Consider the following 27,834-nt stretch of genomic DNA (forward strand, 5'->3'; position numbering starts at 1 on the left):
CTGAAAAGGTAAAACTTGCCATGAAGATAAGGATCACTCTGTCCTCTTGCTGTCAGAAATACTCCTGTACATTAATATTGTGTTGCTTTCATGCCTCTTAGCTCTGGATTGAAGCATTTATGGTGCATTACCCTGTATTCTTTTAAGGTGAATTGTCTTGTTCAGTGAGCTCTGCAGATCAGCTAGTATATGAAATATGGTAGACACACTGCTTAATTAGCTAGGTGATTGACTAAAACCTTTTCAAAAAGCACCCTCATTAATCTGAGAACCAAATTGTGATGTATTTTAAAGGGGGGGAGCACCAGACATTTCCTCTCCACTTCCCAGCAAAATGCCTTCTCCAAAATGGTGTCTGTTGAGGCACGTTGCCTCCCCCAAATCTGATACCGCAAATGTGAACTAGTAAACTAGTAAACAATAATTGTGTGCTACCAAGCTGCAAACAACTGACAGTGACGCTTGGACCATAGGGTTTTCAAGGCAAGAGATGTTCAGAGACAGTTTGCTATTGCCTTCCTTTACATGGCAGCTCAGGACTTCCTTGACAATGATCTCCCATCCATGCACCAACCCTGATCAGCTTCCAAGCTCTGATGGGATTGGCCTAGGCTGGGCTATCAGGCTACTGAAGAACAAACTAGCTAGAGCAAAACTGGTTGCTTGTACTACATGTACAAGACATATAAGGATAAACCAGACTGAAGTTCAAGGGGTGGTTCCGCCCACCAGGAAGGGGGGGGGGGGAAAGCCATTTCCTGCCTCCCCGATGGGACAATGGGAACCTCCAGCCCAGGGAAGAACTGAAAATGTGCAAGAGATGAGCAGTGATTTGGAGAACCTCCTACCCCTAACCTTGCCACTGAACGTCCAAACATGGAGCTGCAGCCAATCCCAAATTATTGATAAGCATTCTTTATACCACACACTTGTTTGCAGCATCTTGCATGCACTTAAGTGAAATTAAATAAGTGGTGCAAGCTAACAAGAGTATGCAGCTTTGATTTGAGGCAGGGACCTGAGGGGGCAATCAGTCAGGGGAGGTAGTGTAGCTTAATAACAAAGCATCCCTAGCGTTTCACAAAAAGAATCAAGTAAGAAATGATGCGAAGGTCTCTGTCTGAGACCCAAGAGACTCACAGCCAGTAGGAGCAGATAGACCAGTGACCTATGATAGACCAGTGATCTGGTGCAGTATAGGACAGCTACATGTGTGCAACAAGACAAGCTTTTCAAAGGGAGTGGTTACTATGCAATCTTGGCCAGCTAAACCCAGCTCTTCTATCTGCAACTAATTTAACTGAATTATATAAATGGAGCCTCTGTATATGTGTGTGTGTGTGTAAAGTGCCATCTAGTTGCAGTTGTGGCAACCCCACAGGGCTTTAGGCAACAGTTGATCAGAAGTGGTTTGCCTCTGCATGGTGCCCCTGGATGTCCCATCCAAGTTCTAGCCAGGGCCGACCTTCCTTGGCTTCTGAGATCTGACAAGGTTAGGCTAGTCTGGGCCATCCAGATGGTACCTCTCTGTCCCCACTGGTGATAGAAGCTCTTTTCTAGTCTAACAATGGGCTTATCCCAGTTTCCAGGGACATAGAGATTACTGATTCCCTTACAGACCACCCAAAAACAAAGCACAAGAATTCTCCAAATGCATTATGCAGAGAACTTCAGTGTTTTAAGGAGACTAAAGCTTTAGCAAACTGGCAGATAGTTCAGACTGGCAACATCTGGGACTTTTTAGTGCCACAAAAGAAAGGCAGCCTAGTTCTGAAAAACCCAAAGGCCTTCATAGCAACATAGCAAACAATTGTAGGTGGACAAGGAAATCAAAGTGTAGGTGTTTTGCCAGTATTAATTTAGTTGGTTTGGTTTTTAATCTCCCCTCCCCACTGCAAGATACTAGTGATATGATCTATAACAGGGGTAGGGAACCTTTAACACTCAAAGAGCCATTTGGACCCGTTTTCCACGGGAAAAGAAAACACTTGGAGCTGCAAATAATTTTTGACATTTAAAATAAAGATAACACTGTGTTATTGGGGTTTTTTACCTTTTACTCGGCTCATTCTGAGAAGCGTATGGATGCGTCCGCCCTGCGGCCTGCAGGGCGGGCAAGGATGGGGCCAGCAGCTCGGCCTCGCCGGCCGCCGGGAAAGCACCTGCCCCGCTCAAACGGGGCAGGCGAGAGGGGAAGCCCGCGGTGCAGCCCAGCCGGCCATGGGCAGTTGGTGCGCCTGCCCTGCTGCCTGCAGGGCGGGCAAGGATGGGGCCGGCGGCTTAGCTCGTGGAGCTGCAGTGCAAGGGCAGAAGAGCCGCAGGTTCCCTACCCCTGATCTATAACGAAAGTAAGCAGGCTTTGGAGGGACAGTTTTACGACTACCATTATCCACCAGTCAAATGCAGATTTTGGTGGCAAGCAAGTAGTAAAATGCTCGTTATGACAGGCGGGGTTTCTATCCATGAGGTCAGACCTGTGGAAGGAGGATTCACCCTCACCAAGTACAGCACTTGGCTCTCCCTGAAAGACTGATCAGCAACGTCACATGTGCAAGAAACAAAGGGGGGGTGGGGCATTTAGGTTTCTAACAGCATTATTGTCCAGGCCCAAAGGCAGGACTTGGCACTTCCTAAGGACATTCCAGGCAGCCCATGGACTTGATCCTATGGAAGAACTTGAGCAGAAGTCCTAATTGCCATGGATAGAAGTCTTAAATAACAGGGGGGGAATAGAGGCTCAAACCTCAGCCACTGTAGGCAACTTGAAACTCAGAAGGGGGCAGGAGCCTTTGGAATACAGGAAACCATAAGGAACTACTGGTTAGGAATTGTCATGGATTTTTATAAGAGGTAGTCCACAATGCCACTAGCAGAAGCAGCAGCGCAGACTAGAGGCCTAATGGTGTTTCTTGCCTTCCACTAAACCTGTGCCGCCCTCAAAATCCTCCCCCATATGTCTCAGCTTGTGCATTCAACTGAAAAACAATACTGTTTTGCAAGGTGTAACACATTCCCACTCCCTGAAGAGACAAAGGCGCGAGGGGGGGGGGGGGGGCGTGTTCCTTAGTCAAAAATCCTGCCACCAATTCTGAGGTAAAAATTGAACTTAGAGAGGCTTTTTAAAGATAAAACAAAAAAGACTTTATTTTACAAGCTTTCTTCTCAGTTTGTTGTTACATAGAGGTACTTAAACATTTCTGGTATCTTTAGGCAGATATCATATCGACTTAGATTTTCCAGATAACTTCATAAGTGCACAGGTGTCTCAGTTTAGGGCAAACCTTTTCAACACGGTTCTGAACCCTCTCCTAAAACTCCCACCCTTAACTTCAAAGGGAACTCACACTGGCTTGGGACAGATTAAGCTCTGGGGTTTCACTAAACCCACACTTCAGTTAAGCTAAACCCTCATGGGCTCTCTGGCTCCAATATCTAGGTGTGGTCTCCTGCGACAATAGCCAAGCCCTCTGTGTGGTCTTAGGAATGCCGCCATGAAATCAGTTTCCCTCTTGTTTTCCACCCACACCAGGCCTCCTAGCCTCTGATGAAAACAAAGCTCTTTCATATCAGCCTTTGAGATTTCTGTGAGAACACTGGCCCCCCTTGCCGTTTTCTCTCTGCCTTTAGACACGATCTCCCCTGACTGAATCTGAGGACTGACGCATTTTGTGTGTCATGCATGCTGCTTTCAAAACTTGACAAACCTCCCTATCTGTCTTTGTGACAGGCTTTTCCTACTTTTATATGAGCCAGCACACCCTTTTTGTGGCTCCTGGCTACTACATCTCAGCCAGCCAATCAGGTGGCGCTCTGGTTAACACTTGGTGCTCCTTTTCAACACGGTTCTGAACCCTCTCCCAAAACTCCCACCCGTGACTCCAAAGGGAACTCACACTGGCTTGGGACAGATTAAACTGAACTGCCCCTTTTCAAATTAACCATATAAAAGCCTAATCCGGCACACAAGGGTTTGTAAATTCCAAATACTGAGCTCCAACTCCAGCTCTTTTTATCATTTTAAGAATCCGCTCAAGCCCATTTGTTAAGCCACAAATGCAGCTATCGCAGGAATGCAGCACAAGGTTCTTCAAGCATGAAATGTTATCAAAACCTCCATCAAAGAAACCCATAATGCCGATCCTATGACTTAAGGGGGTAGGAGGGAGAGGCATGCTCTCGCTTTCCCATGCCATCAGCAGCAGGCACTTTCCACCCTGTGGCAAGTGTGCATCCATCTGGTTTACGCCAGCCTTGCAAAGGTTAGAGGCAGCTGACCTTCCCTCACTGATAAAGCAACACAATTCAGCCCCTGGCCAACCAAACCATGGCACCATGTGAACATTAACTAGCAAGAGCAGATTAACAGACAGGCTGGGAGAACAAATGAATGGCAGAGAGTTTAAATCGTTCTACATGTTAGCACTAGCTATCAAATGCAGTTATCTCTCTGAGCAGTGTCAAATGAACAGTCTTATGCCTGGAAGCTTTCATTAACATACTTGCCATTCTGTGGCTCATTCCCGCCCCCCACCAAAGTAATGGCTGTACAGTCATTCAGGCTGCTCTTGTGGCAAAGCAGTGGTGTGTTAAGCCCGAATGTAGGCTTCCCAGAGTGTAAGAGAAGTTTCCCAGTGTTTCTATTATAGATGGCCCTTACCAGAAAAAAAAGAACAGAATAGGGGATGAGCTTCCCAAAGTCAGCTAAATCCACCATGTTTCGCTGTCCCCTGCATTAGGCAGCAACAAACAAGGCCCGAGTCCATTTTAGTGAACACCCTTCATTCAACTGCAGCAACTGCAATGCCAAATACCCCACATGAGCAAACTGTGCACAGCAGAGAGGCACTGCGGGACCCTTGGCAATGGTATGAGTACTACAAGAGACACGCGTGTTATTTCCTTGCAGACAAGCCAAAGGGGACAGAACACCCCAGACCAGGAAGTCAAACGCCACAAGGGTACAGTAATTCAGATATCTAGTCCGTTGTCATCAGCCTCAAAGTTAATTTATTTAACTTATTCATAGATTTCCAGCTGGTCTTCCCCCTTTAAGGACCCAAAAGGCAGTTAAGTGACTGTCACACCCTTGTGCGATTTCCTTAAAAAATAATCTTTCTAGAAGGCAGAAGCCACATTTTGGCCTTTGGCTCTGGCCTTGCTAGCTGCCAAAAGAAGCTGTGTGCGTCGGCCACTTGGATGTTCAGAACAGGGAAGAGAAGCACAGGGGAGGCCGGCTGTCCACTCCAGGCCACTTTGCTTCACCACCAACACCTAGGAAAGAGAAAATGGGGAGAGGAAATTCAATCTGACACCACTCACTGTTGAACAAAATGTGGATGACAGCTAACGTCCAAGAGCACAAAAAACATGTCTGATCACATTTTGAGATTAAAAGATCAAAATGTGGTTTTTTTGCTCTTGGGTGCTGCCTGCCAACAAAGCAGACTTTGAATTTAAGCTATGGAAGGGGGGGGGGGGGTTCTGAAAACTGAACCAATTCAATCTCTGAATAAGCTATGTACTGTAGTCTCCAAGATCTTAATCTGAACTTTCTCAATGGCACAGCCAAGAGTAACGTTGCACTTCTGCGAATGCACCTTCGCCATCTTAATACGTAGTGACTTAATCTGTGGCAGAGAAAACTATTATGAGACAACAGAAAATATAAGCCTCAGTTAATATGTATTTTCCCCTCATGGCTGAGTTTCAGACAGAGAGAAGAGCACATCGCAGGCTTTCTTTTTATAAGAGGGGGAGAAGGACTATAAATATCAGAATGGTTGGGAGATTTGCTTTGGGGGAGAAAAAGCTAATTCACAAGTGAATGGAGAATTGACCAAAGAAATACCTTTCTCGTACTATTTAGAAAATGTATATGCCACCTCTCCAAAGATGCGCTTCAGGCAGCTGTGAAACTCCAGGTGAGTGGTCTTGTGATGTGTTGGATAATCATACGTTTATGACATCAACTTTTGCAAGGAAAAGCATTACCAAAGACCATTGTCCCAGCCAGAGAGCAACAGTGATATCTCAATAATACAACATGTAAATATACAAATGTGGGCAAAGGAAGGGCACATCCGCTTCAACTGACAATAAAACAAACAACTAGCTATTTCAGCATCACTATGTTATATAATAGTAAATTGGCTGCCCACCCAAATGATGAAAGCAGCAAAATGGCTGCCCTTTACCCTGCCCTCCACACCTCGCCTTGTATAGACAAAGTGCGAGTCTCCATCCCTCTACTTAGGAAACTCACTGGCTAGGCAAAAATTGGACTGTAAACTAGCCAAAAAGGAAAATTGGAATCCTCAAAACCTTCTTGATCCAGATTTTTTAAAAAATGCTTCAATGCTCGGGGGGGGGGGGGGGGGGGAGAGAGCCTGCTCAAGTACATGGGAGCTGAGAAGATCCTGAAAAAGAATATTCTGGGGCAAAGGGTTGGATATCAAAGTTGTCCCCCACCTTGCAAAATAAAAGAATTAAAATTTTATCACCAGCAATACAGAGAGCTGTAATCTAGACAAATGCAACCTTATACTGAACAGAAAAGTCAGAGGCACTCCTTAGGGGGAGGGGACTTACCAGTGGACAATGAGGGTTCATAAGCCTACTGTAATAATTCACATGACCATACACTGTGCCTGAAGACAAAGATCTACATTGGAGGCCTTCCAGTAGACTATTCTGAAAGCACTTAATATTCTCAACTGAGAAAAATTAACTTTACTTACCAGGAGTAATAAATAACCGAGCATTGTTGGGAGGGTTTCCAATTCCAGCTTCTTTTGAAACGAAATCACTTCAAACAGAATAAAGTATCCACAATCAGATCAAACATTAACAATAACTACAGCGGAAGGTATTCCTAAATCATACGAAGTTACTTTTTCAAGACAGACGGCTCTGAAGTCCATCCCAGTTCTTAAACAAATACTGTATATTTCTATTATGTTTATACCAGCAGCTGTACCAGGGGTCTCCAACATAGTAACATCTTCTGTGGAATCCACCAAGTGTTTTTAGAAAGTGGGCCATGCCAGGCAGTGATTTTGCCCAGCAGGGCTCGTAATTGGCTGTGCAGATTAAAAAAAAATAACTGTTTTGGGAACACAGCACTAGGCTCTCCACTGCATAACTCATAAGTGTCAAACTTGCAGCCCTCCAGATGTTATGGACTACAGTTCCCATCATCCCCTGCCACCATCATGCTGGCAGGGGATGATGGGAAGTGTAGTCCATAACATCTGGAGGGCCACGAGTTTGACACCTATGGCATAACTGAAGGTATGCTATGGGCATTTAAGAAAATATTTTAAAATAATATGATCCTTTTAAAGGTGTCCTGGTTAAACAGAGCTTCTGCCCAACATCTTGAAAATGTAGGCGCATAACATCACTCCAGACCTCCCAGAGAAATATTCCACCTTGACTCCCCATATGGCCCTGATACAAACCAAAGATCACAACAAAACAAACCACTTGGCTCGCTGTCACCATGAATCTACAGCAGGCATAACTAATCAGAAAACAATGCTACATGTCTGAAAACTGGCCCTCAACTCTAGAATGATGACTGCTAGGGACACACTCTCATACAGACCTACCTCACAGAGTTGTTGTGAGGATAAAATGGAGGAGAGGAGGACAATGCAGCTCTGGGGGCCCCACTGGGGAGGAAGAGTGGTTGTATATAAATCTAATTTTGGTTATAAATCTAATTTTAATGACACTGGAAAATATTACATCATTAGTCATGTAGCAAAGTAGCCTACGTCGTCCACAGAACCACCACCCAATGCCTGAACTGGGATTTATAACTTCTATTCTATATGTATAACCACTAAAACATATTAATGTTCATAACCAAGCATGTAAAGGGGGGAGGAGTGGGGAGGCATTCTTTTACTACTTCGTTTGATCATGAGGCAATACTCCCACTCACAACCCCCATTCATAATATTAACAGAATACTATTGTTAAGTACATTCTGTTGCCAAGCAGAATAGGGATGTGAAGGAGCTGAGAGCAACCAACAGGGGTGGGGGAAGAAAGACAGAAAAATTAGGCAGAGGGAGAGAGAAATGAATGAGAAAAGAGTGGAAGATAGGGAGAGAAATTAAGGAAAGGTTAATTATCTCTATAAACGTAATTTTATATTGCTAAACACGCTATCACTTTGTTTCAGTCTTGCAGAAAAGGCATGTCTAGCTGAGTCAGGAGTGCCTTTTACTGTGCTCAGACTTCCCTGTGCCCCTAGTGGCTGCAGTCAGAACTGCAAGAAAATCATTGGAAAAGCATTTGGCCGGATGAAACAGGAAGCTGGCTTCAGGGACCCTCCAGCTGACTTGACCCCCCTGAATTTTGTTCCCCAACAACCTCCTCCCAGTGGCCCCATGTCACTTCCTGACATTCTGAATAGAGAGAGAGCTGGTGGCCATTTTGCAGTTAGTTGCACCTACCATCCTGTGTCAGAATTCCAAAATTGCCTTCATTCTCAAAAAGGTTGAGGATATTTGTGCCATAAACAACAGAAGTCCCAGGAAAATGTACAAGCCACAAAGAAACACTCCTGTATAGGGCCCTCACACTGCACACCAACAGTAATTTTATCTCCCCTGGAGTGGCATTCAACTTGTGTCAACACAAAGCTGCCATTTTGATGCTGCCAAAAAATGGTGGCCCCCAAGTGACCTTTATCAACTTCCCAGAGAAACTTAACATTTTTGCTTTTATTTTACACTCCAAGCCCTTGCTCTCCATTTTTGTTTTGTGCATGGCTTCAAGAGTCACACTCAAGAGCCAACACTCAACATATCATACCTCCCAATTAAATAAGCCCTCAAGATGTGCCAATAATGTGACATTTAAGACACCTACTCTTGAACAAAGGGCAACTGTGCAAGGCATTTACATTAGGAAAGGAATGTGCTTAATGAAACCCTTGACACGTTACCTTGTGTAATGATACATGCTGTAGGTGTATAAAGATTCCATCTACCCTCCCACCCATTTGAAGCCTGCTCTCCACCACAAAGACTAGCTATTCTATTGTTCATATTAGACTGCCTAATAGATTGCAAGCGACCATTGTTTGCTTGCCTTGTAAAAAAGGAAACAATTACAGGAGAATTTTTAAAAGACTCCAGCTTAGGAAGCAGAAATTGAATCCACCACTTGGTAGAGAAATCCTAGATAGAAGATGTGCAGCCCACTGTAGCTCCCTAGGAAGGCAGAATCAGGGAAACAAGATTCCCCACTTTTGTAGAGTATTAACACCCACACCCTCACATACCTGCTGTTACATGCAAAGTCAGTTGGTTTTCTTCCTACATCTCCGCACTGACTGTAAAAGAGGAGATGGAATCAGGCCATCAACAAAGGCAAGGCACTATGAACCATCTTCCCTCAAAACAAAAAAACTTATCTCCTGGCTGTATCTGCTTATGTATGTGGATGTCCCTCCAAAGAGTAAACGCTGAAAGCAAAATACAGATCTGTACTTTGAGGAACCAGGCTCATCTGAGATTCCTCAATGTAGTGACTACTAATGGCTGTTCAACTCCCCTGAGAAGGACAGGCATAATGCACAGCCATAAGAAATGTTATGTGTACATTCTCCATTCATGCAGCGAAACAGTGAAATGAAGTCAACTTGCTGAACAAGCCAATGACGTTCAGCCACAGGGTATGACCCAGAATCCTGTGCAATGCTGCAGAGTTCTCTGGCAGGCACATCAAAGGTATGGCAGGAAATGTGTTGCGGAATCAGAAAGGGTTCCCTGAAGCTAAAAATATGAAACTCTAGGATATGCCCCCCACTGACTTCCACCCAGAACAATCAGCATTGCAACAAAACAGGCAGAAAAGAGATGATCTTCCCCTTTGCTTTAATGCCTTGGTATTGGTAAACGCATCCAGATACCTTTAGGTCAAAATACCAACTTCATCATACGCTGATGTTTGTAGCTATTCAGTCATATGTACCTCATAGAACAGGAACAGTGTATATTCCCACTCATCTTCAACAGTCGCTTTCAGTGCACACATCTGTCAGAAGCAAAACAGGACGGGGATAAACAACCTTGTCATGCCATCTAAGGGCTTAAGAAAACTAAGCCAGTCTTTTGACTAGCAGACAGTTGGCCAAAATAAACAGAACACACATAGATACATGCACTACCCAGCCCAATAGCACCCAGCAAGAAAATCAAAATAAACCTTGCTTTTTCAAAGCTTACGGGAGAAGACAGAGAAAACACCTGTTTCGCAAACATGGCTCCAAGCCCTGAATACAGGTTTGTTTCTGAATCCATGCCAGAAGTGCTGGATTACATTTTTTAAACAATGTGCTGATTGTTTCAAGCAGCCACAGCCAGTTTAGCTTACTTTAACGGAGGCTGGTCATGTGCTGTGACTTGTTCCTGAAAACTGTTGTGAGACAACTAAGTGGACAAGCCTCAGGCAACATGAATTTTCCCTCATGGCTGAGTTTTCAGACAGGGATAACATCGCATCACAGGCTTATCCAGGGGAGGGGGCAAAGAATAGATAAAACTGAACATCAGAATGGATTTGAAAAGCTTTAAAAATGACTAAATATGAAAAAGCACAGAGTAAAAACTATTTACCCATACCAAAACTGACTTGAAGAGTTCTAGAAGTAATACCTTAGCTCCTTTAAGAATTGTGGGTTTTTCTGTACTGAGGAGTTATGATTTGAAGGTTTGCTTTGGGAATAACCGGGAAGAGCTGCTTGCCAGTTTGAATAATCAGTAAAATCCATACAACCGATTTGGTGGGAATTTCCCCCTTGCCCAACACCACACAGCATTCTTCACTTACTTGAGCTCCCCGACCGAACCCATTTCATGCTGTGCCTGGAATATCAGTGTCTTCTGGTCTTCACTCAGGCCACGTTAACCTGAACAACATGGAATATTCTGTCAGAAGGATGCAGAATAACTGCGGAAGGAGCTGAACTTGGCAACCTTCAGACCACACGTGTTTCTCTCAAACCAGTGAACCCTGTCAAGGATCAAAGAGCCAGACTGGTGACTTTGCCCAAGAATCTGGGCTAAAACTGCTGTTCAGGGACCAAATACACATTTAACATGGAGCCAATGGAGGGCTTGAAACAGGATGCCAGCTGTGAGCTAAACAGAGCTGAGATGAGCCAGAGATCCAGTTAGGACTGGGAATGTAGCACAGGAGGAGACATAGGGGCTCCAGCCTTCCCTGTAGCACTGTTTTCCCAACCTGAGAAGGCCAGGGTGGAGGTTATTTGCCTGGGGAGGGGGTACACATGTAAATAGACAGCGAACATGCAGCCCTCTGATAGGGCAATCACATCCTGTTTTGGGGCAGGAATATGGTGTTGGGGAAGGCGGGTGCCCCTCCTCCCCCATGGTCCTGATCCAAACCAGACCCCTGAAGCACTGCTAAATCCTGTGGAGCTACAATTCCCCATGGAAATCACATGCAGTGTAATTATGGTTTGGGCCTCAAGCCACAGGATGATCTTGTGCTAGTCATGTTCTCTCAGCCTGGTGATGCTTCCTTGGGGATCTCTCAACTAAGTCCCAACCAGGGCCAACCCTTAACTTCCGATATCTGACAAAATTAAGTTAGCTCGGGCTATCCAGCCAGCTCAACTCAGGGATGCTACATGGTTAATCCCTAAACACGGGGGGTGGGGGGTGGGTGGGTCTCAGAATAGCTTGAACAAAATGTTGCTTCCTGCTGCAGCCGCATCTCAAAAGCCTTTTGCCAAGAATAAGGAGCTGCATCTGACTATGAGACCAAAGCCTAATTAATCCCTCTTCAACCACTATGCTGAAGAGGGATTAGCCTGCCCCGAAAATGAGAGGCATTGTGATTTGCAACCCACGTATTACCGACAAGGGATCATTATATTCACTGCAAACCACTCAAATAAGCATAGCCTTGAGCTACATGCCAGACAACAAATGATAAGGGGCATCTCTAAACCATGCTGGCCAAAACAAGCACACCAATGTAAACTGGATAGACAGGAAGACTAACCACCTCAGGCTTTTAAATGACTTCAAAGAGTGATTGTCTGTGAGCTGGGCCTCTGTTGGAAGGTTCCTTTGCAAAAATGCTTAGACACAGGTAATCTTCAACTATCACCTGCTTTATTCTTCAAAGTGTGTTTCAAAAATACTACATATCACCCCTTGCAACAGCATTCTCGAATCACCCTTAGGGCATCCTAAACTACTGAAATATCTCTGTACTGCAATTCAATATTTAATTGAAAGAAGCTGTGTGTGTGCATAAATATGTCCCTGACTGAAAGTAGATGACTAATCCTTTGAACATATTTTTCTAGAGTTATACCCTACTTTTCTTCCCAATGGGGACCCATAGTGGCTTAAATCATTCTCCACTCCTCTATTTTATCCTCACAACAAACCCTGTGGGATAGGTTAGGCCAGGGGTCTGCAACCTGCGGCTCTCCAGATGTTCATGGACTACAAATCCCATCAGCCCCTACTAGCATGGCCAATTGGGATTTGTAGTCCATGAACATCTGGAGAACCGCAGGTTGCAGACTCCTCCGTTAGGCAACGAGCGTGAGACTGAGCCAACATCACCCAGAGAGCTTCCATGACAGAGTAGGAACCCAAACTACACCATACAGGCTATTTCTGCCATTTTCATTGTTAACTACTTCGTAAAAAAAAATCTGTCACTTGCCCAAGTCAGAGACTCACCCCAATAGAATGGTGGGAGCTATGCCAAGAGGCAAGAGGATGCTTGCTCTACCATGAATAGGAAGGGATGCTACCACGCTGGCAGGTCCCATGGAAACATGGAGTGTTACCTACTATTCTTGTCACAACAATCACACTCAAGAACACAATTTTAAAGAAAATACAGTGGCCTCGGTTTATTAAGTTGCTTGTGGATGAACACATTTGGGAAGCAGACATTCATATCAAATGGAAGGAAAAGTTGTTTTTTTATACCCCACTGTTCTCTGCCTTTAAGGAGACTCAAAGCAGCTTACAATCATCTTCCCTCCCCCTCCCCACAACAGACACCTTGTGAAGTGGATGGGGCTAAGAGAGTTCTGAAGAACTGTGACTAGCCCAAGGTTACCCAGCAGGAATGTAGGATAAACAAATTTGGAACTTCCAATTCAGGTCATGAAGAAGCTGATCGCTCCATGAATTCGGAGCACGTTTCAGCCTCCCCTTTAAGCTAATTTATCTGGAGTTAATACTTTGGTCCCCCTGGAAAAAAGGGAAGAGTTGTAGTATAGAACCCAAACTTCCCAAGACCCCACAGTCTAGAGATTTTTATAAGTTGTAGGATGTATGTGACAGACTGGGAAAGTATAGATTTGGGCTGGCGGGCAGTGGAGGTGATGGCTCAACAGTGGAGAGACCCAAGCTGCTTCGACTGAAGAACAGTACCATGCGCTTAGGAACAGCAATGCCAGAAGAACCCTGAGGGTATCTCCATAGGCCAGTCCTGGCAAACCTTTTAGTGGCCGAGTGCCCAAACTGCAACCCAAAACCCATTTATTTATTGCAAAGTGCCAACACGGCAATTTAACCTGAATACTGAGGTTTTAGTTTAGAAAAAACAACTCATACATTAACGTCTTTTGTCTTAAAAGAAAAAAAACACAAGAGCTTTCAATTATACAAACAACATTTTATTGAAAAGTAGAAGTTTGTATTTGGCATAATTTAAACAATTAATGTGATTTTTGCTGTTCTATGCATGCTGATAATTTGTCTAACCTTGGCTCATACTTTGTAAGTTTGAGAGCAACACATGCAGCATTCAGGTCATCTGTTAGTCTGTTTCGTGTGTCAGATTTGATATAATTCAAAGCTGAAAACAGCTGCTCACAAGCATAGGATGATCCAAACAAAGTAAGCAAAGCAATCCCAAGTGCTTTCATTGACTTAAACTTATTTGGGAGAGAATTCCACACTTTAAGGATTTCATTTTCAGAACTAACTGTGCTCTCCTCTGTCATCCTTTCTATCTTCTCAAGTGTTTCACGCAGGTCATAGAATTTATTTTTCCAGATAGAGCTTTTTTGAAATTCCAATAGCTCCATTTCCAGATTTCCTAAATCTAACCAGTGTAAGCAGGAAAGATCAAGTTCTTCAAATCTGGCTTTATCTGGATAAGTAAGAAAACACAGGGTTGTCTCCATCTTACGGAACTGTAAAAATCTTTTATTAAAATTCACCTTTGCAGCTGCTACGATGCTAGAAAATTCCTTGTAGATTTCCTGATGGCTTGTAGGATTGTCTGCAAATTTAGAATTTTCTAAATGCATTTTTAGATTTGGAAAATATTTCAGCTGCCCACTTTCAAGATCTCTTTCAAAAACCTGCAGTTTTCTCTCAAATGTTTTGATATCACAAAACACCCTTTCTGCTGTTTTCCCTACACCTTGAAGTTGTCTGTTCAGTACATTGAAGTGTACTGTAAAATCTGTAAAAAACATGAGGTTGGTAAGCCAGGCCATATCTGTGAGTTGTGGATATTCCTGCCCTTTTTCATTCATAAACAGCCTAATTTCATCCAAGCAGGCTACAAATCTCTCCAGGACTCGTCCTCTGCTCAGCCACCGGACATTATTGTACATAAGTAAACAATTATACTGTACCTGAACCTCCTCAAGAAGTGCATGAAACTGTTGAGAATTCAGAGCACAAGTCATGATGTAATTCACCATTTTTGTGACATCTTTGAGGACATCGTCAAATTTTTTGCTGCTTTCTCTGGCACAAAGAGCTTCTTGATGTATAATACAATGGAACTGAATGACTTGATGTTTTATTTCTTTAACAAAGAACTGCATGAAACCAGATGTTGCCTCCACCATAGAAGGTGCCCCATCACTAGTAATTGAAACCACTTTTTCTGGTCTTATATCTTGTGACAAAAACATCTCCATCACAAGACTGTAGATATCTATCCCTTGTGTTCTTTTAGACAAAGGCACCAGTTTCACCAGCTCTTCTCTCATGATGTCACCAACAGCGTAACGCAAAATTACTGCAAGCCTTGCATGATCGTTTATATCTGTGCTTTCATCCACGCACATGGAGTAACAGGCTGCCTTTTGTAAGTCAGTGGTGAGCTGCTGACTAACATCACTTGCCATGCGCTGGACTCGATCTTCAACAGTATTTCTGCTAAGTGGCACCTCAGAAAAGCGTTTCAGAATTTCATCCTTGTTTGGGAAATCATGAAAAAGGGAATTACTCGCAGACAACATGGCTGTTTTGATACTATCCCCATCAGAGAGGGGCTTACCATGTTTTGCTATGCACAGTGAAATTTGAAAACTGGCAGCTGTCAGATGATTTGTTCTAGAAAGATGGTTGCAAAAACTAAGATCCTGGGAATGATAGTTCCTCAATTTCCCTTCAAGAAACTCTTTTCTTTCAGTTTCATCAAGTTGGGCAACACTTTCGTGGTTGGTGTCAAAGTGCCATCTGACACTTGATGTGTGACACACAACACTTTCATTACACAGAATACATAACGCTTTCCCATTGTGTTCAATCACTCCAAATAACTCTGTCCAGGCCTCTTGGAATGATCTTCCACTATTTGTTTTAGCTTTTTTTGCTGTACTCATTTTTGGGTGTTCAAGACTTGGAGTCTACAAAAATAAAAAAAAATTAAGCACCCAATACAAATCTATCCCTATACCAAAAATAGCTAACACTATTAGCTAATACTAAAGAAATGGATATTCCCTGAATCAACCATCTACGGCAGTAATTCTCAGCTAGGGTTCCTTTTGAATTTGCTGACCACCACAGCTGTAACACATGGCCGCAAATGGCTGGGAATGTATAATTGCTAAGAAGGTTATGATAACTTGAAAACAGTTCTCACCTACCACGCAAGGTGTCTGTTGTGGGAGGAGGTGATTAAAGTCATGGCACTTTATCAAGCCAGGGACACTTTACCTAGATATAGATCAGCACTTTACCTAACTGCTTGAGTTGATGATGGCTGAGGAAGAACTTTATTTATTTATTTATTTATTTATTTGTTCCACTTTTATACCGCCCTCCCCCAAAGGGCTCAGGGCGGTTTACATCACAATATAAACAAGCGGATAACAAAATAGAATACTAAAAATTCATGTCAGTTAAAAGCAGCGCTCTTAATTTATAATCAGTTAAAAAAAAACAAAAACAAAAAACAGATGGCGTTCAGCCACTAGCTCCCCAACTCCCCTGAGAGGGGAACAGCGGATCTTAGTTGTTAATGGGCACCTATCAGCAGCCGGCCTCCCCAAAAGCCCGGCGGAATAACTCAGTCTTACAGGCCCTGCGGAACTCTTGTAGGTCCCGCAGGGCCCGGACAGCTGGAGGAAGAGCATTCCACCAGGCAGGGGCCAGGGCCGTAAAAGCCCTGGCCCTGGTGGAGGCCAGCCGCATCATAGAGGGGGCGGGGATCTCCAGTAGATTGGCCTCTGCCGAACGCAGAGACGGCGGTGGGACATATGGGGCCCAGGCGGTCCCTGAGGTGCGAGGTCCCAGACAGCGTAAGGCCTTAAAGGTTAACACCAATACCTTGAAGACGATTCGGAATTCAACTGGGAGCCAGTGCAGGCGGTGCAACACGGGCGTGATGTGATCTCTAAAGGCACCACCCGTGAGCAGTCGAGCCGCCGCATGCTGGACCAGTTTCAATTTCCGGATCAGCCTCAAGGGTAGGCCCGCGTAGAGCGAGTTGCAATAGTCTAATCTGGAGGTGACCGTTGCATGAATCACTGTGGCCAGATCCGCCTGGGAGAGGAAGGGGGCCAGCCGCCGGGCCTGGCGAAGATGGAAAAACGCAACCCGGGTTACATGGGCCACCTGGGTCTCCACAGAGAGAGACGAATCCAGGTGGACCCCCAGGCTGCGAACCGAGGGGGCCGGTGCCAATGAGACCCCCTCCCACACCAGCGGCTGGAAACCCTCCACCACCACCCCCGGCGACCTAGCCAAAGGATTTCCGTCTTTGCTGGATTCAGTTTTAACCTGCTCTGCGTCAACCAACCAGCAACCGCCTCCAAACAATGCTGTAGAGCTGCAGGGGCAGCGTCTGCTCCCCCCTCCATCGACAGAATGAGCTGGGTATCATCAGCATACTGATGGCACTCCAGCCCAAAGCTCTGTACCAGCTGAGCAAGGGGTCGCATATAGATGTTAAATAACAGCGGGGACAATAGCGCTCCCTGAGGCACGTCGCAATGAAGCGGGCACCTCCGGGAAGCTTGGTCCCCGCACCACCCCTGCTGACTCCGGTCCCGGAGAAACGAGGCAATCCATTGAAGGACAGTACCCGCACCCGGAGGCGGCCAGGCGGTGGGTCAAAAGATGCGTGGTCAACCACATCAAGCGCTGCGGTGAGATCTAACAACACCAGCAGCGCCGATCCGCCTCGGTCAAGCTGCATCACGGGCGTATCTGTGACGGCGGCGAGAACAGTCTCCGTCCCATGCCCAGCGGAAGGCGGACTGGAAGGGATCAAAGAGCGATCGTCCTCCAGAAAACCCTGAAGCTGCTCCAACACCACTCTCTCAATTACGCTTCCCCAGAAACGAAAGATTCGAAGCAGGCGGTAATTGGCGGATCACTAGGATCTAGCGACGGTCTTTTAAAGAGTGGGCGGACCACTGCCTCCTTCAACCCACCGGATAAACTCCTTGCTCAAGGGAGCAATTGATAATAGTTAACAGGTGGGGTCGTAACTCCTCCGACATGCTTTAATAAGCCAGGAGGGGGCCGCGGATCCAGAGGACAGGTAGTAGGTCTAACAGCAGCTAGGGCTCTGTCAACTTATCGTCTTGAGGAGAGCAGGGAAAACTGGGCCAAACAAGGGCCAGAAGACGGCAAGGGAGCCTCCAGTTCACTAATTGTCTCCAAGGTGGCAGGGAGGTCCTGGCGGAGCGACGCGATTTTATCTGCAAAATAGCTCATAAATGCCTCACAGCTAATAGCCAATTGATCATTTTTTGAACTCTCTGATAAAGAGGTAGGGATCGAATAATGCGAAACAGTTGTGCTGGCCAAGAGCTAGCAGACACGAGAGAGGAGGAGAAGAAAACTCTCTTCGCCTCCTTCGTTGCCATCTCATAGGCCTTCATAAGCGTCCTATAAGATGTTCGGCGCAGCCTCGTCACACGAGACTTCCTCCACACTCGCTCTAGCTGTCTAAGCTCCCGTTTCAAACAGCGTAGCTCCTCCGTATACCACGGAGCCAGCGAAGCTTGGTCGAAGAGGGCGTCGGGGAGCAATAACCTCGATGGCATCTAAAGGCGGGCATTCCAGTCCGCTACTGGGCCATCGAGGGTGCCGGTGGGTTCAGGATCCCGCAGAGCATTCAGGAATCCATCAGGATCCATAAGTCTTGTGAGCGAGCATAAATTAGCTTCGTCGCCTAGACGGGGGTATTGCGGCATGCTCATCCGAGCCTTCAGGGCATAGTGGTCAGACCATGGCACTCTGTCAATAGAGGATATGACCACATCAACACCTGACCCAAAGACCAAATCCAGTGTGTGACCGGCCTCGTGGGTGGGGCCAGAATTTACCAGGGAGAGGCCCAGCGTCGCCATGGATGACACCAGGTCCGTGGCCACCGTGCATGAGGCGGCGTCGACATGGACGTTGAAATCCCCAGAACAATAAGTCTGGGGTACCGCCACGCCCAGTCGCCACCACCTCCAGCAGCGTGGCAGGCCGTCTCCTGGAAGCGCTAGGCGACCGGTACACCAGGAGAACAGCCAACCTCTCCGATGCCAACCACTCCAGGCCGACACACTCCATACCAATGATCCTCAGGGACAGGGATAGCCCTAAAAGGGATGGTATCTCGGACTAACATTGCCACGCCACCCCGGCCCTGTGTTGGCGATCGGTGGAGGCCGCGTGAAACCTGGGGGCGTGACTTACGCCTAAGGCAACGGTCTCGCCTTCTCGCACCCAGGTTTCGGTGACACAGGCCAGGTCCATCTGCTGAACTCCAAGAAAGTCCCGGAGAACAGCGGTCTTATTATTTATGGACCTGGCATTTATCAGCACCAAAGACGAAGCAGGGTGTCTCTGAACCCAGCCACCTTCGTCCCTTGGGATAGGTCGGAGGTCAGAAGGTGAACGAGCATGACCATATCTCGTCCACCTTCTCTCATATGGCCGCCGCCTACCGTCATACTTGCCCCGTCCCATTAACACTGGGATCCCCAACCCCAAGGAAGGTGCCCCCATCCCCGCTGTCCCCTCCTAACCCAACCCCGGCAACAACTCTCCACCGTAGGTGGACTCAGCTCGCCACTAAATTAACTAATCTATTTAAAACTAACACTAAACAGTACAATAAGCAAGCTAATACAAATATACAAAATTATCCACTAACTAATCTAAGCTAATCAGTTTATTAGCAGTTTATTTTATTCATGTAATTCTTTGGAAGCCCCTTGCCATTTGTGCAACCAGCAATGCTATAACCATGTGAGATGTTAGAGTACATTGCTGCTGATACTCTTTCTAAGTTGCAACTAAAAATCCCTTCTAAGTTGCAATTAAAAAAACTTTTGCAAATAGTCTGTATTTGGAGTGATAATGTTTAATGAGTGCTGGGAAAAAGATACTTATACAAGCAATGGTTTTATTGTTTAATTTGGTAGGGAACAGAATTTGAATTGGTGTGCCTATATTGCCTCCAATTAAATTAAACATGGAGAATTTTTTGAAATGGGCCTGTCTGTCCCACATTTGCCTCATACAAATCCAGTTGCAAAAGGAGTTTTCAGACATTACTGATTGCAAGGGGGAGAAAACACACACACAGATAACTCGTTGCAGTCGCAGATAACATGGACCCAAATATCAGCCTCTAAAACAACTTCCTCCTTCCCGATCTCTGAAATAGCTTCCCATTTCCTAACAGCATCACCTCAGCCCACAGGAACGGTTGAGGGTGGAGGAAGACGGGACGACTTTTCCCAGATTCTTTCCTTTCTCTTTCCCCAGAAATCTGCGAAGCAGAACCCTTTTCAAACTTGCAAGCAAGACTGCAAACTGGCAGGGAGGAAGAGTGCACTGCAAAACCAGACTCCCAAGCAGAGACTGCAGAGTGGTTAGCAGCACCAGCCCCTGCCATAGGACCCCTCCCCCACACAAGCTGGTAACTTGGACCTGCTGCAATCTGAAAGTTGAAAGTCATGCTGCATGAAAGTCATGCTGCAGAGAAGCGAGAGACCTGGGGATGCTTTGGGCAAAGGCATGGCTCCATTTTCTAGGCAGCCTTGCCCTCTGCCTGCTTGGCTGGCTTCCCCCTCAACCTTTCCACCGGCAGAGGTCAGAGGATAACTTGCTTTTGTGGGGAGAGCTCCTCTGGACAAGATCTGGACTTTTTTCACAGGGGTGGTCTCCTTGCAAAACTGAGTTCATGGATCTTGCTGAGCGTTGCAAGCCTAGAGGGACCTTGCAAGATCTCCTCCCCGCCCTGGGCTCCCAGGCACTAAAAGCCCCATTGCTCTCTCTCCCAGGGGAGGGGGCCCTTAACAAATGGTTCACCCCAATGGGGCAAACTGCCTGAATTCTTCTTTCAATTAAACATTTAGATCTGAAAGATGACTGGAGAGACAAACACATAGTGATTGGCAAGGGTTTTGAGGAAGCCCAGCCAGCCAGGGTTCCTCCTTCACCCGCAACAAGCAGCTTCCCAGCGGCAGGGAGGTTGTCCTGGCCCCGCCCCCAGCCTCCTTGTGATGTATAGAAAATGGTGACTCGCGTATAAGCCGAGGGGGCTTTTCTCAGCCTTTAAACAGGGCTGAAAAACTCGGCTTATATACTCGGCAAGTATATACAGTAGATAAGATTTGGACATCTAAAAATTATATAAGAATGACACAAAATATAAATCACCCACCTAGAATCCTGATAGATCATAATCCATTTCAGTGGCAATTAAACCTAGAAAGAATAAAAAGAAACAAATAAACAATTGGATACTGCAGAAGGAAAACATTAAAAAGGAAATACAGAAGGAAATGAACAAAATTATTTGAAGTAACAAGAGTGTGACAGACCCTTCAATTGTCTGGGATACAAGTAAAACTTATGTTAGGGGTTGATTATCAAACATGATAAGCAAATTAGAAATATGAAACAGGAAAAGATAAAGCAACTGACTGAATCTTTAGAGATAGCTGAGCAAGAACTCAAAGAGAAGATCAGGTAATAAGAAAAAAATAAAAAGAATGGAGAGAATCAAAGCAACTAGAAGAAATACTGGTAGATGAAATGGCACAAAAAATGAGACATATCAAACAAGAGGAATTCGAATGGGCCAACAATCCGGTTAAGTGGTTAACAAATATACTTAGAAAAAAAAGAGATGGGAAAGTAATTAAGGTCTTAAGATGGTAAGGTAAAATACCTGCTAGTGATAACAAAATTGAGAGGTGCTTAATGGATTTTTAGAGATTTGTATACAGAAAAGGAATGTATAGTTGAGGAAAAGATTAACAGATATTTGAGTCATACGACAATTATGAATATTGAGGAGTTATTAGAAATACTGAATGAGCATATTGCTAAGACAAAAATACAAGAATGGATTAAATATCTTAAGAAAGATCAGTCTCCTGGGCCTGATGGACTGTCAGAAAAATATTTCAAAGTTTTAGTTGATGTACAGTGGAACCTCGGTTTTCATTGCCTTCGGTTTTCATCTATTTTTTCAGTGAAAAATTTGTCTCGGTTTTCATCAACTTGCAGTAAGGTGCAGGGGTTTGTGGAGAAAAATCACCCAGACAAAGCTGTTGCAGGCCGTGTCTGCAACTTGTTTAGTGACAATGTCTTGCCCCATTTCAAACAAATCTTAAAGAGGGGTCAGAAACAGACCTCTTTGGACAGCTTTCTGGTGCGACATTGGTCCACTGGCTCTGAAGCTGGTCCTAGTGTTATTGTTTGTTACTGTTTTCAGCATTAAACACCATGTTTATTCACCAAAAATGTGTTTTGGTATTTTTTGGAGTGCCTAGAACAGATTAATTGGATTTACATTGATTTCTATGGAAAAGTTTGCCTTGGTTTTCATCGGTTTCAGTTTTCATCGATTCTTTTCGGATTACCAATGAAAACCAAGGTTTCACTGTATTAATACTGAAATTGGAGGAAATTTTTAATAATATAATGAAAGGAGGAGGTCTACCGGGATCTTGGAAGGAAACAATAACTTTAATTCCTAAAGAAGAAAATGACATCTTAAAACCAAATAAATTTAGACCCATATCTCTGCTAAATCCGGACTATAAACTATGAGCATTCTGAATATGAGATTGAAAGATTATAACAGTTAATGATAATCAAATGGGTTTTTTTTAAAGGAAGATATGCAAGGAACAACATAAAAACTATAATTAATATTATAATGAATTGGCGAAAAACGCCCAAATATCATATTAGCGATGGTTTTCTTAAATGCCCAGAAGGCATCTAACAATGTCAATTGGAAGTTCTTGTTTAAAATGATGGAAAAGAGGGGTGTTGTTGGTCCTTTTCTGGAGGCACTTAGAACAATTTTTTGACCCAGATAGCATCATTAAAAAGTAACCATTGTTTAACTAAAGCAGGGGTCCCCAAACTTTTTAAACAGGGGGCCAGTTCACTGTCCATCTAACCCAGGATCAGGTATCTTCCTGGGTTCTTCCTCCCTAGCAGCCAGAGAGTGATTCACCAGCCTGGCTGATGCCAATATCAGGAGTGAAGCCAGGAACAAGAAAGCCCTGAGAGCAACTTTATACATGGGTGGCCGAGAGGAAAGAGGCGGAGCAATGGCGTTTGCCCAGCAGTGCTCAAGAGTTTCACCAACTCTGGGTCCAGAAAAATTCATGGAAATTTGGGGTGATTGCCATCATGTACATTGCAATCAGCTTGGCCGTTGGGGGCCAGTTCCTCCCTCTCCCCTCGAGCCCCACTGCACATGAATGGAGCCATCGCATGCCCATGCCTGGCGAGGCCGGATAAGCATCTGCCTTCAGGGGGGCCACATTTGGCCCCCCTGGCATGGATTTGGTGAGGACCCTGGGCTAAAGTATTCCAAGTATAACGAACAGGATTACAAGAACAAGGATGTCCTTTTTCTTGCTGCCTTTGTTATTTATACTATATTTGGATATTTTCATTAAAAAATATAGAAAAAGAAAAAGAATGGAATGGCCTCAAAATCCAGGATCAAGTTTACAAATATAAAGCTTTTAGTTTTAGTTTTAATAGCTGAAGACCCAGCGGAAAAAAACATGTATAGTAATGCAATTTATAGAAATTAGAACAAGTTTCAGGGTTTAAAATTAACATTGAAAAACAAAAGTATTACCGTTCGATATGATTTTGGCTGACATAACAAAATTTAAATAAATAAAATGTTCTGAAGTAGTTAATAAGGTTAAATATTTGGGTATTACTTTAAAGAATAAAAACAATAATCAATTTCTGCCATTTTCATTGTTATCTACTTTGTAAAGAAGATCTGTCACTTGCCCAAGTCAGAGACTCCCCCCACTAGATTGGTGGGAGCTATGCCAAGAGGCAAGGGGACGCTTGCTCTACCATGAATAGGAAGGGATGCTACCACGCTGGCAGGTCCCATGGAAGCATGGAGTATTACCTACTATTCTTGTCACAACAATCACACCCAAGAACACAATTTAAAAGAAAATACAGTGGCCTCGGTTTATTAAGTTGCTTGTAGATGAGCACATTTGGGAAGCAGACATTCATATCAAGTGGAAGAAAAGGAAAAGTTGTTTTTTATACCGCATTTTTCTCTACCTTGAAGGAGACTCAAAGCAGCTTACAATCATCTTCCCTCCCCTTCCCCACAACAGACACCTTGTGAGGTGGGTGTGTCAGAGAATGTAGAAAATTAGTATGCATCTTGTGAGCAGACAGATCAAAATGATCTAGTTGACAGCTCCTTCCAGAGGTTGCTGGGAGAAGCACCTGTCAAAAACCAGATGTAACTGTACAGAACCAGTACAAATCAATGACTGACCTTTACAGTGATAGGCTACCTGATGTACAAAAGTAGAGCCTGTTCACTAGCATGGTGTCTAGGGATTTTTGTGTTGCTGCGGAGCATGCTGTCCAACTGTTTGCTGATATCTGTATCTTATTTCTATATATACAAAAAGCCAACAGTGGTTTTGTTGATGATAGTATAACTCAGTAACTGCTGGGCCAATTCCTCTGAAAATTCCCACCCACTATAGTCAGTCAGGTGAGACTGTTTTTAGATGTTCACACACCTGAAATTTCACACCTGGCCCAGGTAAAACGCCCTTTTCCTGGCACTCCCTGGTGAAGGACATGCAGCTGCCTATGTGTAACTGTCACCCTTAGAATGTTCGTGCAGCTTAGAATGTTCACTCAGATGGCCAGATATGAGCAGTGAAAACAGTACATAGGCAGTAACTCGAGTGGAAGTGAAACACATACACACACAAACACATGAGGGAGAGGGAAGGGAGGGAGAGGGAGGGGTGGCATGCAAGGGAAGAGAGGGAGGGAGAGGAAAGGGACGGAGGGGGAGGCATGCAAGGAAGAGAAGTGAGAGAGGGGAGGCAGGGGGCCCAGCATCTTGATATGACCCACCCTAGTGGAGGAAAAGGGAAGGAGGGGGAGGGGTGGCATGCAAGGGAAGAGAGGGAGGGAGGGGAGAGAGTGAGGGGTGACATGCAAGGAACAGGAGGGAGGGGCCAGGCACCCTAGATTCCCTGAATACTGTGGTTACAGTTAAGAAAACCAGGCATGCATTACTCAGGAGTAAGCTCGGTTCAGCAACCGTGACATACTTTGAATGGCTGCATCGTGCCCCTCAGAGGGTTTCCTCAGAAGTGACACCCATTGCCACCAACCAAACTTACTCCCAGGTCATTACCAGCCAGCCTAGAGGTGTGGGAGGGGTGCCTTTCCATTCCCCCACCCAAGGAATGCGGGCACACACATCAATGACATCACACAGTATCAGGCTGCGGGTTTGCATGAGCACGTACTGCTGGCCTCTGCAACGGATTTGCTGCTACTGTTCCTTTCCCATTTCACCACAATAAGCCACAGCAATGCGTGGCTGGGCCCTGCTAGTATATTGTAAATAACTGCACCTAAGATAAAGCCTTCTTGGAAGTAAAGCTACGTCGTGGTGTGGTGTATATTCTGCTGTGCTTAGCCTGTTGCAGCTGCACTTTGCAGGTCTACTCTGCATCAGGGTGGGGCTAAGAGAGTTCTGAAGAACAGTGACTAGCCCAAGGTCACCCAGCAGGAATGTAGGAGTAGGGAAACAAATCTGGTTCACCAGATTGGAATCTGCTGTTCTTAACCACTGCACCATGCTGGAAATGCTACCATCAGAATGCAATTCTGATCTTAGTTTACATGGGAAGCTCTAGTTGATTTCAAATAATTAAGATTCCTCCATTATTTTGTTTCAGGTAAAAGGGATTCTACTGTACTTTTCCAGTACATAACTTAAATGTTGCGAACTGTCACACATAATGAATCAGTCCTGTTCTTCAACAAACTTTTAAGTGCTTGCAAGAAGTACTTAGGTACACACTTCTATAATCGTCTCACTATCTGCTTCCCTCACAGACTCAGTGTGGTGAAGTGGTTAGAATAGGATAGGGAAGACCCAGTTTCAAATTCCAATTCAGCATTGATTCAGCCAATTAAGCGCATTGGGTGACATTGGGCCAGTCATGCATTCTCAGCTGAAATTATCTTACAGGGTTGTTATGAGGATAAAATGGAGAATAGAAGAATAATGTTGTAAGCTGCTTCAGGTTCCCACTTGGGAGACAAGCAGAGTAGAAATATCAAATTAAAATCTGGGTTGTTCTTCAGCACTCCTTACATTCAAGCTCCTAAGTGTTGCAAGCATGAAGGCCAAAGAGGGGATCACTCAACATGACTGTATGTTAAATCATGCTTACATGAGAGTCAGTGTTAAGAGCAGGTGGACTATAATGTGGAGAACCAGGTTGATTCCTCACTCCTCCCCATGAGTGGCAGAGTCCTATCTGGTGAACCAGATTTGTTTCTCCACTCCTCCACACAAAACCTGTTGTGTGACCTTGGCCTACTCAGTTCGTTCAGAACTTTCTCAGCCCCACCTTCCTCACAAGGTGTCTGTTGTGGGGAGAGGAAGAGAAAGGAGTTTGTAAGCCGCCTCGAGTTTTCTCACAGGAGAGAAAAGAGAGGCATAGATCCAAACTCCTCCTCCTCTTATTAGCTAAATTGGAAACCTACCTCTGAAGGCAAAATAAATTTCAGCACCTCAAGAGGACAGTCTTGGATGCTTGTAACTGTAAGGATGCTCTGCATCTTTTCAAGCAGTTTCTATCTTGTTTTGCTCGGCAAACCTGAAAAGAAAACAAAACGAAAGCTGGATTAGGGCAATGTTAAAGTCAAATGACTCCAGAAAGTTCTGAAACTGAGCTTCAGAATCCAAAACTTCCACACACAGAAAAGTTTCAGACAGGGATAACTTTTGCATCATCACCAGCTCAGCTCTTCATAACTTTGAGAAACTGCCCACAGCCAAAAAAAAAAAGTTGTGCTCTTCCTGAGCCCTGCCTCACAGCGACATCTTGTGGATACTCTACAAAACTTCATATACTTTGTTCAACATTTAAATGGAGGGCACAACTTTACAAGAAGGTGAGTTCTGGTCTGAATTCCCACAAGGCCATGGAAGCCTTTTTGGGTGACCTTGGGCTAGTCAAACACATGCAATCTAACCTACCTCACTAGATTGTTGTGAAAGTAAAAAGAGGGGCAAGAATAATGTTGTAAGTTGCTTTGGGTCCCCAAGGGGAAGAAAACCAGGGTACAAATATTTAAATAAATACAAATAAAAAGCCACTATTTTTCCTCAGGAAATTTCCCCCTTTCTTCCTAAATTCCTCCAGTACTGACTCCACACGTGACCTGAGCAACAGAGGCTGATAACGCTAACCCTCATTGACCAATTACATAACATGAACTTGAACCTCCATGGAGCAAGAATAGTGGCATGGTCTCGTTAAGTAAAAATATGTGAATGCAGTTTTCACATCAATCATACTTTTCAGAGCTGTTAACTCTTAAAACAAAAGGCACTCAGACATATAGAAAACCTAGATGAAAAACCAAATGCGGCAAATCTCACTAATTAGAGCAAATTAGGAAAAGTAGTGCTACTTTCGTTTCGCTAATAAAACTACATGCGCTGTCCCGGTAACTTTCTAGAGCCAGTATAGCACTTTCCCCCCGGCCAAAACGCAGCCCCCTGTAAAGCCACGTGCTCACCCCCATCAGATGTGAACTTCATGGAAACACAAAACAGTTCAGGTTCCTACTCCCTCTTCCTTTCTGCAAGGCCTGAAACAAACAAGCGAGGGGGGGGGGGAGGGATGGATGGAGTGTTAAAAACAATAAGTTTAAATCAGCACAACTCATTGATATACATGCATTTCCAAGTTTACAAAAGGAAAGTCAACAGGCCATTTTGAAGAAGCCACAGAGCGGGGGCCTCCCAGCCAAGCGATTATAAGGAACAAACTAAGGCAAGATATTACCAGATAACATTGCAGGCGCTTCAGAAGAGTTCGCAGGTTATTGATAACGGGCTGATGCCTCCCTGGGAATCATAACTGGTGAAGATGGTATGCGATTCCACACGCAAAACTCACCGCCACCTCTCCGCGTCCATTCGCCAGCAAGTGTCTCGGAGCATGCTCAGTCGCAGCAACTGACGCCGCGAGACTTTTTCTTGCCC

General features: G+C 44.8%; 1 protein-coding gene and 3 non-coding genes across 9 annotated transcripts; all 4 read right to left on the reverse strand.

Moving 5' to 3' along the window:
- Window positions 1-3,116: 3,116 nt before the first annotated feature.
- Window positions 3,117-27,834, reverse strand: LOC125428492 (general transcription factor II-I repeat domain-containing protein 2A-like). 6 transcript variants are annotated; one of them, XR_007243849.1, is made up of 9 exons: window positions 27,635-27,802; window positions 27,366-27,437; window positions 26,325-26,437; window positions 20,944-20,987; window positions 10,849-10,927; window positions 9,991-10,053; window positions 9,299-9,349; window positions 6,738-6,805; window positions 3,117-5,271 (listed from the first exon to the last, which is right to left on the reverse strand). XR_007243849.1 is itself a non-coding variant. In XM_048488656.1 (5 exons), exon 5 carries the CDS (start codon window positions 15,164-15,166, stop codon window positions 13,736-13,738), a length of 1,431 nt encoding a protein of 476 aa, XP_048344613.1. In that variant the 5' UTR covers window positions 15,167-15,235; window positions 20,944-20,987; window positions 26,325-26,437; window positions 27,366-27,437; window positions 27,749-27,834; the 3' UTR covers window positions 13,672-13,735. The 6 variants fall into 6 exon arrangements, 2 of the variants coding, with proteins under 2 accessions (XP_048344613.1, XP_048344612.1); XR_007243850.1 differs by having other exon boundaries at window positions 10,849-11,031; XR_007243851.1 differs by lacking the exon at window positions 9,299-9,349.
- Window positions 12,714-12,847, reverse strand: LOC125430350. Its single transcript, XR_007244137.1, has one exon. It is a non-coding gene; the product is annotated as a small nucleolar RNA SNORA24 (small nucleolar RNA).
- LOC125430351 lies at window positions 23,546-23,679 on the reverse strand. Its single transcript, XR_007244138.1, has one exon. It is a non-coding gene; the product is annotated as a small nucleolar RNA SNORA24 (small nucleolar RNA).
- On the reverse strand, window positions 26,509-26,585 carry LOC125430343. The gene has a single exon (XR_007244131.1). It is a non-coding gene; the product is annotated as a small nucleolar RNA R38 (small nucleolar RNA).

Source organism: Sphaerodactylus townsendi, linkage group LG03 (genome assembly GCF_021028975.2).
Source record: "Sphaerodactylus townsendi isolate TG3544 linkage group LG03, MPM_Stown_v2.3, whole genome shotgun sequence".
Classification (NCBI taxonomy): domain Eukaryota; kingdom Metazoa; phylum Chordata; class Lepidosauria; order Squamata; family Sphaerodactylidae; genus Sphaerodactylus; species Sphaerodactylus townsendi.